The 15,683-nt window shown below is 48.5% G+C and overlaps 1 protein-coding gene across 12 annotated transcripts in view; it reads right to left on the minus strand.

The window, feature by feature from the left end:
- The window catches only part of ABCC1 (ATP binding cassette subfamily C member 1 (ABCC1 blood group)), a 192,968-nt gene that overhangs the window by 87,220 nt on the left and 90,065 nt on the right, over window positions 1-15,683 (minus strand). For 10 of the 12 annotated variants that reach the window (XM_054533507.2, XM_054533512.2, XM_054533509.2 and 7 more), the window contains exons 8-11: window positions 10,885-11,115; window positions 9,539-9,716; window positions 7,249-7,410; window positions 2,725-2,817 (exon numbers count right to left, since the gene is read on the minus strand). In XM_054533507.2, coding sequence (XP_054389482.1) covers window positions 2,725-2,817; window positions 7,249-7,410; window positions 9,539-9,716; window positions 10,885-11,115 — 664 coding nt within the window. The remainder of the gene's footprint in view (window positions 1-2,724; window positions 2,818-7,248; window positions 7,411-9,538; window positions 9,717-10,884; window positions 11,116-15,683) is intronic. The other 2 variants (XM_054533513.2, XM_063717606.1) reach the window with 1 other exon arrangement.

Consider the following 15,683-nt stretch of genomic DNA (forward strand, 5'->3'; position numbering starts at 1 on the left):
GTCTCACTCTGTTGCCCAGGCTGGAGTGCAGTAGCATGATCTCAGCTCACTGCAACCTCTGCCTCCCGGGTTAAAGAGAGTCTCCTACCTCATCCTCCTGAGTAGCTGGGACTATAAACACCTGCCACCATGCCTGGCTAATTTTTCTATTTTTAGTAGAGACGGGCCTTCACCATGTTGGCCAGGCTGGTTTCGAACTCCTGACTTCAAGTGATCCACCAACCTCAGCCTACCAGAGTGCTGGGATTACAGGCGTGAGCCACCACACCCAGCCTGTTTTCATATTTCTTGTCAGCCCAGTTTTCTTTTTTTTGGAAACATCATCTCACTCCGGCATCCAGGCTGGAGTGCAGTGGCACGATCATAGCTCACTGCAGCCTTGAATTCCTGGGCTCAAGCGATCCTCCCACCCCAGCCTCCTTAGTAGCTGGGATCACAGGCACATGCCACCACACCCAGTTCATTTTTGTATTTTTTGTAGAGATGGCACCTTGCTATGTTGCTCAGGCTGGTCTTGCACTCCTGGCCACAAGCCATCCTCCTGCCTCAGCCTCCCAAAGAGCTCGGATTACAGACTTGAGCCCCTGTGCCTGTCCCATGGTTGTTAAAACAGTGAAATGTTTCTGTACTGGCTAGCACTGGTTCTAGATAGTGGATACTTGTGCAGTGCAGTTGTTAAATATTTTTACTACCACCCAGGATTTTGTGTATACCAGCAACTTTTCTAAGCATTTCACATGTATTCAGACACTTAACAATCACAAGAACTCTGTCGTTTAGTGCTACAGTCTTCCCCGGGTCACAGATGGGAAGAATGTAAGCTACATGATCTGGAGGCCAGGGACTGAAATGGGTTGAGTCGGGCCACTCAGGGCATCCTACGCATCAAGAGACTGAAGGGTGACTCAATCCTAAAGCCCCTGCCTCACCCATCCCACTCAACCCTACCCCGTGAGGCCTCTCCTTCCAACAGGCCCTTGTCCTGAAACTCATCTCCCTGTGGTACCATCAGTGCAGCCAAGTGCTCCCATTTGAAATTCCACAGCACACCATAAATAGCCATCAACAGAAGAGCAGAGAAATAAACTGCACCATCTCCGTTATAGACCAAAAGGCACCGGGTCGGGAGAATGAATTGAAGCTATACGGCACGGCACAGCACAGAGAGGTCCCCAAAGCAGGGTGCTAAAAGACAAAAATCATGCTGCCATGTGGGCCCATTTAGGTAAAAACAGATATGGTAATAATATCACACACACAAAACATATATAATGGCCAGGCATGGTGGCTCATGCCTGTAATCCCAGCAATTTGGGAGGTCGAGGAGGGTGGATCACCTGAGGTCAGGAGTTCGAGACCAGCCTGGCCAATGTGGTGAAGCCTCATCTCTACTAAAAATACAAAAATTAGCTGGGTGTGGTGGTGGGCACCTGTAATCCCAGCTGCTCGGGAGGCTGAGGCAAGAGAACTGCTTGAACCCAGGAGGCAGAGGTTGCAGTGAGCCGAGATCATACCACTGCACTCCAGCCTGGGCAACAAAGTGAGATTCCATCTCAACAAACAAAAAAAAACCCCACATATATAAAAACAAACCTAACTATACCATTAATCAGGTCTGTATATACATACGTAGAAAGTTCTAGAAGGATTTGCTTCTATATATTTGCAGTGGTTGAGAGAGTAGGAAAGGGGGTATCCCCTTTTAATTTACATACTTTTGTATGATTTAAACTTTTTTTTTTTTTTTTTTGAGACAGGGTCTCACTCTGTTGCCCAGGCTGGAGTGCCGAGGCACAATCATGGCTCACTGCAGCTTCGACCTCCTGGGTTCAAGTGATCCTCATGCTTCAGCCTCCCAAGTAGCTGGGACTACAGGTGTGCATCACCACACGCAGCTAACTTTTCCATTTTTGGTACAGACAGGGTTTCACCCTGTTTCCCAGGCTGGTCTTGAACTCCTAAGCTCAGGCGATCCACCCACCTTGGCCTCCCAAGATGATGAAATTACAGGGGTGAGCCCGGCTTGATTTGAACTTTTTTATAATAAGAAACCTCACTCTATTATTTGGGTATTTAGACTTTTTAAAATACAAAATATCTCCAAAAATAAAAAGCTGAAAGCCGGGCATGGTGGCTCACACCTGTAATCCCAACACTTTGAGAGGCTGAGGCAACAGGATCACTTAAGCCCAGGAGTTTGAGACCAGCCTGGGCAACCCAGCAAGGACCCATTTTACAAGTTAATTAATTATTTTAATTTAAATAAAGAGATTAACACCATGTCTCCTATAAGGTAAGAGCTAAAAAGGGGGAAAAAAGTAGGAGGTAATTTGTACTCAACTCTTGAAAGCTGAGTCACACATACACATAGTAACAAGACCGTGGGAAACAAGGACTCTCTCCCAGGCTCACAGACCTTCTGATTCCAGTCACTGGCCTACAAGGTCTAACCATGTGTCAGGAGCTCTCAATCTTGGCTGCCCAATATAATGACCTGGGAAGCTTTAAAACATCTTGATGTCCAGACCCCACCCACAATAAGTGAATCAGAATCCCAGATATGAGGCCGGGGCATCAGCATGTGTTAAGGCTCCGCAAGTGACTCAAACTGGCAGGCAAGGCTGAGAACCCCAGGGACAGAGCAGAAGGAACTGGACTAAAATCCGCATAGAGAGACCCCTGCCTAGGGCCCGGCTTGAGGGCCCGCGGAGACACATGCCTTACCTGATACGTCTTGGTCTTCATCGCCATCACGGCATTGACGGGCACCATGAGGACCATCACCGCCACTCCAGCCAGGACGGAAGGGCCCAGGTTCTAAGGAAGGAAAGGAGACTCTTCATCACTCACCAGACAGGAAAAAACAGGGCCCCTAACAGCTTCCCCAGCTGATCCATCCCACGTGGATGCTGCTGACCAAGTTCAGGGCAAGGTGTGTTACTTTTACCCCACAATAGGGTGTTAAGAGCCTGTGGTTTCATTCCTGAGCCTCTCTCCGGGTCCTCCCAATCCCTTGAAGAATAAGCAGGTCCATGCTCCTTTCTCCCAAGCCCTTAGGGCCACATGAGTTTTGCAAATTACAACTTTAGAATTCTAATTTTTTTTTTTTTTTTAGATGAGGTCTCGCTGTTGCCCAGGCTGCAGTACAGTGGCTATTTGCATCAGTGATCCTCCTACTTCAGCCTCCAAAGTAGCTGGGACTACAGGTAAGCATTAGGTCTTGCTACATTGCCCAGGCTGGTCTGCAACTCCTGGGCTCTAGCGATCCTCCCAGTTCAGCCTCCCAAGTAGCTGTGACTAGTCACACCACCATGCCCAGCTAATTTTTTTGGTTTTTTGTAAGGACAAGGTCTCACTATGTTACTCAAACTGGTCTCGATCTCCTGGGCTCAAGTGATCCTCCCAACTCAGCCTCCCAAGTAGCTGTGACTACAGTCATACCACCATGCCCAGCTATTTTTTTTTATTTTTTGTAGAGACAAGGTCTCACTATGTTGCCGAAGCTGGTCTCAAACTCACGGGCTCAAGCGATCTTCCCACCTCTGCCTCCCGAGTAGCTGGGATTACAGGCGCGAGCCATCACACCCAGCTTAGATTTTTAGAAAGGTAATAAGGTAGTAAAGTAGAAAAGTGTGAACACGACCACCTGGACTGCTTATCCTGCTTGAAGGCTGCTTACAGGTTTAGCCCTTGGCTAGTGTCTGCATACTTACAGGGTTTCCACCACTAACAGAACTGGTAAGAGTGGCTCAGTGTGCCTCAACTGTTTGTACAAACAATATGGTTTATGCTGAACACCGCTTTCCCTCTGGGAGTCCAGACTTCTGGTATGTGCCAAGCAAAGGGTGCTTATGTGACCTGCCCCTAATACAAACCCAGGCACTGAGCTCCTACCAAGCTTCCCTGGTTGGCAGCATTTCACACACATAATCATCATGGTTGCCAGAGAATTAGTGAACCTGTGTGACTCTGCTGGGGACTCCCAGAAGCCTGTACCTGGCTTCTATTGAACACCGCCCCATGTGTGCCTTAATTCTTTGCTAATTCTGCTGTATTAACTTATAGCCTTGTGGCCAGGTGCAGTGACTGACACCTGTAATCCCATCGCTTTGGGAGGCCAAAGTGGTAAGATAGCCTGAGGGTAGAAGTTCGAGACCAGCCTGGGCAACATAGCAAGACCCCCATTTCTACAAAAAAATAAATAACTTAGCCAGGCATGGTGGAGTGTACCTGTAGTCCCCAGCTAGATGAGATGACAAAGTGGGAAGACTGCTTGAGGCCAGGAGTTTAAGGCTGCAGTGAGCTATGATCGCACCACTACACTCCAGCCTGGGCAATAGAGCAAGACTCTGTCCCTTAAAAAAAACCAACAATAACAAGAACGAAAAAACAAGACAGCCCCCACAACAAAGAACTGTCTGGCCCCAAGTGTCAACAGTGCTGAGCTCAAGCAACTACCATCTAAAACAAAATGTGATGTTAGACAATTTTCTTAATGGTTCGTAAACCAATCCCGAAGGCAGTTCTAAAACAAATATTCCAAAAATATTTTTCCCATAGTAGCACTTTTGCAAAAGTGGACTCCCCAAGACACCTGCTTGAAAAGACATTTAGATTTTTTTTTTTTCTTCTAGAGACACGGTCTTGCATTGTCACCCAGGTAGGAGTGCAGTGGTGTGATCCTAGCTCACTGCAGCCTCTGAACGCCTAGGCTCAAGCAATCCTCCTGCCTCAGGCTCCAGGGTAGCTGGGACCACAGGTAGGCACAACCACGCCCTGCTAATTTTTTTTATTTTTTTGTAGAGACAGGGTCTCACTATGTTGCCCATGCTGGTCTCAAACTCCTGGCTTCAAGCAATCCTTCCACCTCAGCCTCCCAAAGTGCTGGGATTACAGGTGCATGCCACCTATATCTGTGCCCAGCCTATTAGATAATTAAATTCTGGTGTTTTTTTCTGAGTTTTTTTATTAGAAACACTTTACTCACCTTCTGCTCTACAAATGTACAAAAAAAACAAACTACAGCCAAATAAACCAGTAATTTTTTCTTATTCTTTTTTTTTTGAGACAGAGTCTCGCTTTGTTGCCCAAGCTGGTATGCAGTGGTGCAAACTCAGCTCAATGCAACCTCCACCTCCTGGATTCAGGCCATTCTCCTACCTCAGCCACCCAAGTAGTTGAGATTACAGGCATACACCACCATGCGCAGCTAATCTTTATATTTTTAGTAGAGACGGGGTTTTGCCATGTTGGCCAGGGTGGTCTCCTGGCCTCAGATGATCCACCCGCCTTGGCCTCCCAAAGTGTTCAGATCACAGGCATGAGCCATTTCATCCAGCCCTTCTCTTTCAATAACAGATAATAATTTGAGCTGTGCCCATTATGCACCAGGCCCTGCTGGGGTTGTACCCACGGAAGACACAAAAGTCAGCTGCTATATGTCTGCAAGTAGCTAACATGTTACCCATCAAAGAGGAGGCAGTACACTGAGCATGCAAAAAAAAAACAAAAAAAAAAAAACAAAAAAAACTACTTCAGAAAGTGGGCCGGGTGCGGTGGCTCACGCCTGTAATTCCAACACTTTGGGAGACCACGGAGAGTAGATCACCTGAGGCCAGGAGTTCAAGATCAGCCTAGCCAACATGGTCAAACACCATCTCTACTAAAAATCCAAAAAAAAAAAAAAAATTAGTGGGCGTGGTGGCGTAAGCCTGTAGTCCCAGCTACTCGGGAGACTGAGGCAGGAGAATTGCTTGAACCTGGGCGGCAGAGGTTGCAGTGAGCCAAGATGGCACACCACACTCCAGCCTGGGCAAGAGAGCGCGACTCCATGTCAAAACAAAAACAAAACAAAAAAAACTATTTTAGAAAGTATTATTAGACGAGTTCCTATACTAAAGTTATTGAGATTCAAAATTCAAAAGAAGAAGAAGTCCATCTAATTGAGAGGGGAGGGGAAATCAATGGAAGTAGTCTTTGTTACAGCCTTGGGGGATGAGCAGGCTTTCATCAATTAGGAAGAAGGAAGGAAAGGCAAGTGGCAAAGATCCAGAGGTAGCAAAGCACAAGGCATGTGTTGTGCTATGAGCCTCTCTGCTTATCATCATTTTATTTTGAGAACTCTCCCTCCCCACATGGAAGGGCTGTCAATCACATCTCTTCTGCCATGGGAGAGGACATGTGACCCAGGCTGGCCAATCAGAGAACTCTGCCTCCTGGGCCACAGTGATTGGTTCAGGGGTGTGAATAGGACCAAGCCAGGCCAATCAGAGTGCTCTCTGAGACAAACTCTGGCTGTGCAGAGAAATGCTGCCTTGTCTTTTTTCTGGCACCTTTATCTGTCAGGATGTTATCAGCCCAAAGCTATGGAGCCATGTGGGGAAGTACCACTGAGAATGTTAACTCAGAGGACAACAGGGCTAGGAAATGAAAGAGTGGGTGAAACTGAGTACTGACAACATTGCCTGATCTCCTGGATCAATCCACGCCTGAAGCTAGTCCCCAGATTTCTGAGTACAGGCGGCCCCAAAGTTCCCTTTATTTACTTAGACTACTTTTTTTTTTTTTTTTGAGACGGAGTTTCGCTCTGGGTTGCCCAGGCTTGGAGTGCAATGGCACGATCTCAAGACACTGCAACCTCCGCCTCCCAGGTTCAAGCGATTCTCCCGCCTCAGCCTCCCAAGTAGCTGGGATTACAGGCATGCACCACCATGCCCAGCTCATTTTGTATTTTTAGTAGAGATGGGGTTTCTCCACGTTGAGGCTGGTCTCGAACTCGTGACCTCAGGTGATCTGCCCGCCTTGGCCTCCCAAAGTGCTGGGATTACAGGCGTGAGCCTCCGCGACCGGCCACTTAGGCCACTTTAAGATAGATTTATATCCCTTGCAATTGAGAGAATCTTGACCACCATAATTAGGGACTAGTGAATAAGTGAGTCTGGTTAGCGTTCGGGAGGATTCAAGGGGAGAAATATGATGTGTCCATTGTAGGGTAGTTAATTACTGACACTATCAAGGAAAGAGAAAATGAAAACGCCATGCCACCAAGGAGAACATCAACCTGACAATTCAGGAAAGGAACAAAATACCAAGGAATTGGTTAACAGGCTAGAAAATAAAATATGAATGACAGCCGGAACTGCCAGGGAGCTATACATGCCATTACCATCAACACCCACTCCCTCAGCCCACTGCCCACACGTAGAAGTCCCTCCCTGCATGCAAAGGGAAACGGTGTCAAACACACACCAGCCACAGGAGGTAGAGAGCAAGGATGACTTGCAGGGGGGCTGACCAGATCATGTTAATGTACGTGGCCAAGTCCATGAACCTCTGAGCATCCACAGACATGAGGTTGACAATCTCCCCGACCGTGGAGGATTTTCTGGCTGAATTGGTGATCACCAGGGCCTGTGGGACAAAGGAGAAGGAAGGTGGGTGAGTGTGGCAGTTGAAGAGGCCTGACTCTCCCTCCAGACCCACAGAAAGGAAGGAGACTCTCAAGGGCAGAAATGCTGCAGATCTCTGCTCCTCCCCTCCCGACCTATCTGTCTGCCCAGGACGCCTGTGTCATCTCAAAGCCCACATTCTTATCCATGGTGCTCAATGCCTCCCAACCTTGAACTCATCAGTTGGCAAGGGACCCTAGGTCCTCGAAACCAGGGCTTCGCATGCTTTAAATGTGCACACATGCGGCTGGGTTTTTTTGGGGGGAGTGGTGGGGGGTGGGGGGAGTTGTTTCAGATTTTGCAGGTCTGGGGTGTGGCCTGGGATTCTGCATTTCTACGCTTCCAGGCTGTGCCAATGCTGCTGGTCCCAGATCCCACTGAAGGACCGATGGTCTGGGCCAGGGTCTCTAAGCCTTGGCATTCTTGACATCTGGAGCTGGATAATTCTTTGCGGGGCTGTCTTGTGCACTGTAGGAGTTTTAGCAGCAATCCCTGGCCTCGACCCACTACATGCCCTCACCCCCAGCTGGGACAACCAAAAATGCCCCCAGATATTGCCAAACATGCCCTGGTGGGGGAAAATCTCCCTAGTCCTCAAACATGGTTGCACACTATCATCTGCTGAGTTTTAAAAACACTAAGACATTAGCAGGTGTGGTGGTGCATGCCTCTGGTCCCAGCTACGTGGCGGGCTGAGGTGGCAGGATCGTTTGAGCCCGGGAGGTGGAGGCTGCAGTGAGCCAAGATCGTGCCACTGCACTCCAGCCTGGGTGACAGAGCGAGACCTTATCTCAAAAAATAAAAATAAATAAAAAATAAAAACAGTGACACCTGGGTGCAACCACAGCAATCGCAATTTCACTGGTCTGGTGCAACCTAGGTGTCAGGAAGTTTTTTTGTTTTTTGAGACAGGGTGTCATTCTGTCACACTGGCCGGAATGCAGGGATGCTATCAGGAATCACTGCAGCTTCCAACTCTGGGGCTGAAGTGATTCTTTTAACTCAACCTCCTGAGTAGATGGGACTACAGGTGCGCACCACCATACCTGGCTAATTTTTTTTTATTTTCTGCAGAGCCAGAGTCTTGCTATATTGACCAGGCTGGCATTGAACTTCCAGCCTCCAGTGATTCCCCCACCTTGATCCCCCAAACTGCTGGGATTATAGGCATGAGCTATAGCGCCGGGCCTTCATCAGTTTAAGCTCCCCAAGTGAGTCTAATTCCCAGACAGGCCTGAGAATCACTCCTCTAGTTCATCAAGTACCTGCAAGACTGTCTCTTCCTAACCTAGGAGCCAAGCAGTTTCCTTGACCTCGAGACAAAAAATAATAATAATAATTCATAGGGATCAAGAAGGTAATTTGGTTCCTTTGAAATTGGATGTACACAAATGCCTGCTACATACTCTTGTCATGCAAGGAATGTGCCACCTGCTCAGTTCAAATTAAGAGTGACAACAGGATGGGCGCGGTGGCTCATGCCTGTAATCCCAGCACTTTGGGAGGCTGAGGCAGGCGGATCACCTGAGGTCAGCAGTTCAAGATCAGCCTGGCCAACATGGCGAAACCCTGTCTCTACTAAAAATACAAAAATTAGCCGGTCGTGGTGGCAGGTGCCTGTAGTCCCAGCTACTCAGGAGGCTGAGGCAGAAGAATCGCTTGAACTCAGGAGGTGGAAGTTGCAGTGAGCCAAGAACATGCCACTGCACTCCAGTCTGGGGGAGAGAGTGAGACTTGGTCTCAAAAAAAATGAAAAAAAAAGAGTGACAACAAGCTGAAACACAGAATGTTAACAGCAGAATGAGGATCCAAACTTGGATTTCCCCACATCAAGGGCCACGGATCCATCTAAGAAACTCAATTACCCACAGCTGATACACAAGGACATCTACATGCCAACCCTTGAAATCAGCTTTCCTAAAGTACAATGCCTGATGCGTACTGTCCCTGCCACCTAAGGTCATGGAAGCTACCCTCATCCTACTGCTCCAGAAGCTGGGCTGGAAATCCCCACGCTGGCCCCAGAGTAACCCAGGGCTGCAGGAGGAGGTCGAAGTCGGGCCACATGCCAATGGCACAGCGCCCCCTACCTTCCGATAGACAGCCCCAATGACAGCGGTCTTGATCCTCATGCCACTGACGAAGCAGATGTGGAAGTACTGGTGCAGCACGAGGGTCTGCAGGCAGGCAGTGACGAACAGCAGCACGGTGTAGAAGTAGCCCTGCCAGTCTGGGGCCTTCGTGTCATTCACAAACTTGATGAGCAACCTGCAAAGGAGCAAAAAGAGGGCCTGGAATGACTTGTGACACGTGGGGGCAGGGAAAAGATCTTCAGTGTTGGCACTGCAACTTTCTCCTGAGCCAGATGAGCTAGACACTATTACTTCAATTTCATAGACAGAAAAACAAGTCCACAGTGGTGATCTGGCTGTGCACGTGGCCCAAACTGCTCAAAAAAGAGGCTTCTGCCTTGGGGTTGTGCACTAAGTGCTCTAGCTCTATCTCATCACCAGCAAGTCACCCAAAGGAATTGCATAGGGAACACGAGGTAAAGAGGTAGGGAGGAAAAGACAATGAATGTGTAGCCCCCGAGTCACAGAGCAGCAGAGAGCCAGGGAGGAGCGAGGCAAACTCCTTTCTGACTCCCCGGTTCCTGGTTGCAGTTTTTGTTGTTGTTTGTTTTTTTTATTCTTTGCTTTTTTTTTTTTTTTTTTTTTTTGAGACAAAGTCTTGCTCTGTCACCAAGGCTGGAGCTCAGTGATACGATCTTAGCTTGCTGTAACCTCTGCCTCCTGGGTTCAAGCAATTTTTATGCCTCAGCCTCATGAGTAGCTGGGATTACAGGTGTGCGCCACCACGCCCGGCTAATTTTTGTATTTTTAGCAGATGGTTTTGTCATGTTAGCCAGGCTGGTCTTGACCTCCTGACCTCAGGTGATCTTCCCACCTCAGCCTCCCAAAGTGCTGGGATTACAGGCATGAGCCACTGCGCCCAACCCTGGTTGCAGTTTTTTCATGAGATCTGCTGGCATTTCCTTGCTCTTGGTTTCCCAAGACAATGCCATATCCTCCCCATTTGGGTTTCAGGGGAGCCTAGTGGGTTTCTGTTACTTGCAAACGAAGTGGTCTTCACTAATATGGTAATTAAGTAAAGCATAAAGCAAAGCTAGGCAGTGATTGTGGCTCACATCTGCAATCCCAGCACTTCCGGAGGCTGAGACAGGAGGATCGCTTGAAGTCAGGAGCTCGAGACCAGCCTGACCAACAAAGCAAGACCCTGTCTCTATTTTTTTCAAAAAAGTTAAAGTAAAAATGGAGACATCTGGCTATGAGCCCACTTCAGGACACAGCATGACCCCAGGGTTATGACTGATGCAACTGAAAGATCAAATCCAAGGAGGGAAAATGGAGCCCACCTGGGAGGGAAGGGGTCTTACTTTAAGATCTGCGGCCCAGAAAACATCATCAGGTCGTGGATGGCCTTAAAGAAGAAGCTCATGAGGAAGTAGGGCCCAAAGGTCTTGTATAACACCTTAAACAGGGAGGGGTTCCACTCCTTCTGTGGGGACTTGACAATCAAAGCCTCCACCTCCTCATTCGCATCCACCTTGGAACTCTCTTTTGGCTGGGCAGGATCCTTGGAGGAGTACACCACCTTCACCGGCTGCCTGGAACACAAGGAGGTGAAGCCGTTGTGGGGTCTGCCAGAGACGCAGCCCCCTACCACAGGGACATGGCCAGGGAATGTCACCCTTCAGGGAAGGCAGAGTCAAAGACAACAAGCCCAGGGAGAGAGGCAGCTCAGCACAGTGGTTACAAACACGGGCTCTAGAGCCACCGGCTCAAGGTCTGGCTTGGCCACTGGCCAGCTGCGTGGCTTCAGGCAAGGTCCTTAAGCTCTCTGGGCCTCATTTTCCTCCTCTGTGAAATGAGGATAGAAGTAGGACCTACCTCCAAGGTAGGTAAGATTAAACGAGTTGAATAAGTTAAAGACTTAGAAAACTGATGGCTCCAAACTGATCTAGAGTCAAGGCAATCCCCACCAAAAGCCCAGCTGGCTGCCAGGTAGAAATTATGAGCTAACTCTAAAATTCACATGGAAACTCAAGGATCCAGAACAGCCAGAACAATCGTGAAAAATAAGAACTAAGTTGGAGGATTCACACTTCCTGATTTCAAAACAACACAAAATAACAATCATGGCTGGGAGTGGTGGTTCACACCTGTAATCCCAGCACTTTGGGAGGCCAAGGCGGGTGGATCACTTGGGGTCAGGAGTTTGAGACCAGCCTGACCAACATAGTGAAACTCCATCTCTACTAAAAATATAAAAATTAGCCAGGCATGGTGGCAGGTGCCTGTAATCCCAGCTACTTGGGAGGCTGAGGCAGGAGAATTACTTGAACCTGGGAGGTGGAGGTTGCCGTGAGCCGAGATCACGCCATTGCACTCCAGCCTGGGTGACAGAGCAAAACTCCATCTCAAAAAGAAAGAACAACAATAGGCTGGGCGCAGTGGCTCACGCCTGTAATCCCAGCACTATGGGAGGCCGAGGTGGACAGATCACCTGAGGTCGGGAGGTTCAAGACCAGCCTGACCAACGTGGAGAAACGTCATCTCTACTAAAAATACAAAATTAGGCCGGCATGGTGGCACATACCTGTAATCCCAGCTACTTGGGAGGCTGAGGCAGGAGAATCACTTGAACCCAGGAGGCGGAGGTTGTGGTGAGCTGAGACCACACCACTGCACTCCAGCCTGGGCAAAAAGACTTGGTCTCAAAAACAAAAACAGACAAACAAAAAAAGAACAATAATCATCAAGACAGGTAAAGGGATAGGCATATATAGATCAATGCAAAAAAAAAAAAAAAAAAAAAAAACAGTCCAGCCAGCCAGAGCAACATAGAAAGACTCTATTTCAAAAAAAAAAAAAATTTTTTTTTTGACTGGTTGCAGTGGTTCATGCCTGTAACGCCAGCACTTCGGGAGGCCAAGGCAGGTGGATCACTTGAGGTCAGGAGTTTGAGAACAGCCTGACCAACATGGCAAAAAAAACCTCGTCTCTACTAAAAATACAAAAAATTAGCCAGGCATGGTGGCAGTTGCCTGTAATCCCAGCTACTTGGGAGGGTGAGAAAGGAGAATCACTTGAACTCAGGAGGAGGAGGGGGTTGCAATGAGCCGAGGTTGTGCCACTGCACTCCAGCCTCAGCGCCACAGCAAGACTCTGTCTTAAAAAGCAAATAAATAAAATTGACTGTGATGATGACTGCACAACTCTGTGAACACACTAAAAATTAGTGAATTGTATGTTCTGCATACATGGATCGTGCGGTGTATGAATATCTCAATAAAGCTATCACCAAAAAAGTAGTCTCTATCTTACAGGGATTTTTTTTTTTTTTTTTTGAGATGGAGTCTTGCTGTGTCACACAGGCTGGAGTGCAATGGTACGATCTCGACTCACTGCAACCTCCGCCTCCTGGGTTCAAGCGATTCTCCTGCCTCAGCCTCCCAAGTAGCTGGCATTACAGGTGTGCGCCACCACACCCGGCTAATTTTTATGTTTTTAGTAGAGACAGGGTTTCACCATGCTAGCCAAGCTGGTCTCAAACTCCTGACCTCAAGTGATCTGCCTGCCTTGGCCCCCCAAAGTGCTGAGATTATGGGCATGAGCCACTGTACCCAGCCAATAGTTCATTCTTGTACATCACTTAGTATTCAGTTGTGCAGATGTACATAACTGATGCATCTGTCTGTTCACTTGCTAATAGATGTCTGGCTTACCTCCAGTTTGGGTTATCACAAAGTAGCTAAGAACATTCCTGTACCAGCCTTTTATGAACATATGTTCTCAGCTCTGTTGGCTGGATGCCTGGGAAGGGGGTGACTGGTGGTATGTTCACTATGTCTAACTTAAAAAACTGCCAAACTCTTCCAGAGTCACAGAAGCATTTCGCATTCAGGCCAGCAGAAACCACAGTCCAAACTGGCCCTAAACTCTGAGTGGCCATACACAAAAGAGAACATAAAACCACTACACACAAACCAATGAAGCACTGGGTTTTTAAATCCAAAGCTAGAGCAGGAAGATTACTCACACCTGCCTTTTTTTTTTTTTTTTTTTTGAGACGGAGTCTCATTCTGTCACCCAGGCTAGAGTGCAGTGGCACAATCTTGGCTCATTGCAACCTCCACTTCCTGGGTTCAAGCAATTCTCATGCTTCAGCCCCGCTGTAGCTGGATTACAGGTGAGCGCCACCACACCCGGCTAATTTTTGTATTTTTAGCAGAGACAGGGATTCACCATGTTGGCCACGCTGGTCTCGAACTCATGAACTCAGGTGAGCCTCCCACCTCAGCCTCCCAAAGTACCGCAATGACAGGCATGAGCCACCATGCCCAGCCACACCTGACTTTTGAGAAGGAGTCACTTAGGGGTGAAGAGAGGTGGTAAAAGGATCCAGGAAGCCATGCAGATCCCCCAGCCCTGGCATCCATCACCTGATCCCCGAGCCTAGGACACCCAGCAGCCCAGAGCTGCACGGGCTGCATTCCTTTCTCTGGTTAACAAAAGGGATCTGAGTATAAGGAGCCACAAAGAAATTCCAGCCTAGGACAGGGTTTTCCTTCTCACTCTCTCCAGGTTCACAGGGGTTACAGGTGCCAGATCTGGCTTACGCCTCTGGGAATAAAGCAAGCGATCCGTCTACCAATGTCCCAAGGAAATGATCCCCTGGCTCCATGCTGAGCATCTCTAAACACCAAGGTACTCACAGAGCCAGACCCTTCTCAGGCGGCCCGCTTTCAAGCCTAAAGACCCAGTTCTCACCACATCCTCCCTGGCAAGATCGAAGTGTACAGATGAATAAATAAAACTTGTACAATTAAAACCTGCCCAGCATGTACTCAGGGCTAGGGCACAGCTTATCATGACACACATCTCACTGAATTCTCAGAAAATGCTCTGGGTGAAAAATGGAGGCTCCAGTCAGGCATAGTGGCTCACGCCTGTAATCCCAGCACTTTGGGAGGCCAAGGTAGGTGGGTTGCTTGAGCTCAGGAGCTTGAGAACAGCCTGGGCAACATGGCGAGACATCATCTCTACAAAGAAAAAAAAATTAGCCTGGTGTGGTGGCGCGTGCCTGTAGTCCCAGCTACTAGGGAGGCTGAGGTGGGAGGATCACTCCAGCCTAGGAGATGGAGGTTGCAGTGAGCCGAGATCGTGCCACTGCACTCCAGCCTGGACAAAAGAGTGATACCCTGTCTCAGAAAATAAATAAATAAATAAAATGGAGGCTTCCAGTGAGGCATGAAGGGACTTCATGGACAGCCCTTGAGGTTCCCACCCTGGTATCCCTGCCTTCACTCTTGTCCCTAAATATCCACCTTCCCCAGGGCAGCCTGGGTTGTTATGAACCAGAACTCAGCTGGGTGTGGTGGCTCACACCTGTAATCCCAGCTATTTGGGAGGCTGAGGCAGGAGGACTGCTTGAAGCCAAGAGTTGGAGACCAGCCTGGGCAACACAGTGAGACCTGTCTCTATTAAAAAAAAAAAAATTTAAAAGGCCAGGCGCAGTGGCTCACGCCTGTAATCCCGGCACTTTGGGAGGCCGAGGCAGGCAGATCACCTGAGGTCAAGAGTTTGAGACCAGCCTGACCAACATGGAGAAACCCCATCTCTACTAAAAATACAAAATTAGCCGGGCGTGGTGGTACATTCCTGTAATCCCAGCTACTCAGGAGGCTGAGGCAGGAAAATCGCTTGAACCCGGGAGGTGGAGGTTGCAGTGAGCCAAGATAGCACCAATGCACTCCAGCCTAGGCAACAAGAGCAAAATTCCATCTCAAAAAAATAAATATAAAATTAATTAATTAATTAGCCAGGCATGGTGGTGCGCACCTGTAATCCCAGCTACTCTGGAGGATGATGTGGGAGGATTGCTTGAGCCCGGAATTTCCAGGCTGCAGTGAGCTGTGATCATGCCACTGCAATCCAGCCTGGGCAACAGAGCAAGACCCTGTCTCTAAAATAAACACATACATACATACATACATACATACATACAACAGAACTCACGTCACACCACTGACCTGCAGAAAACCTGCCCCTGTGTTCTCACTGCACCTGGAATCCCACCCTAACTCTCAGAGGAGACCCCTGCAAATCCTTCTCCTGCTTCATCTCCTCCCTTTCTCCCCACCTCACTCACTTTCCTCAAGCCACACGAGCC

The sequence above is a fragment of the Pongo abelii genome, chromosome 18, assembly GCF_028885655.2.
Source record: "Pongo abelii isolate AG06213 chromosome 18, NHGRI_mPonAbe1-v2.0_pri, whole genome shotgun sequence".
Taxonomy (NCBI): Eukaryota; Metazoa; Chordata; class Mammalia; order Primates; family Hominidae; genus Pongo; species Pongo abelii.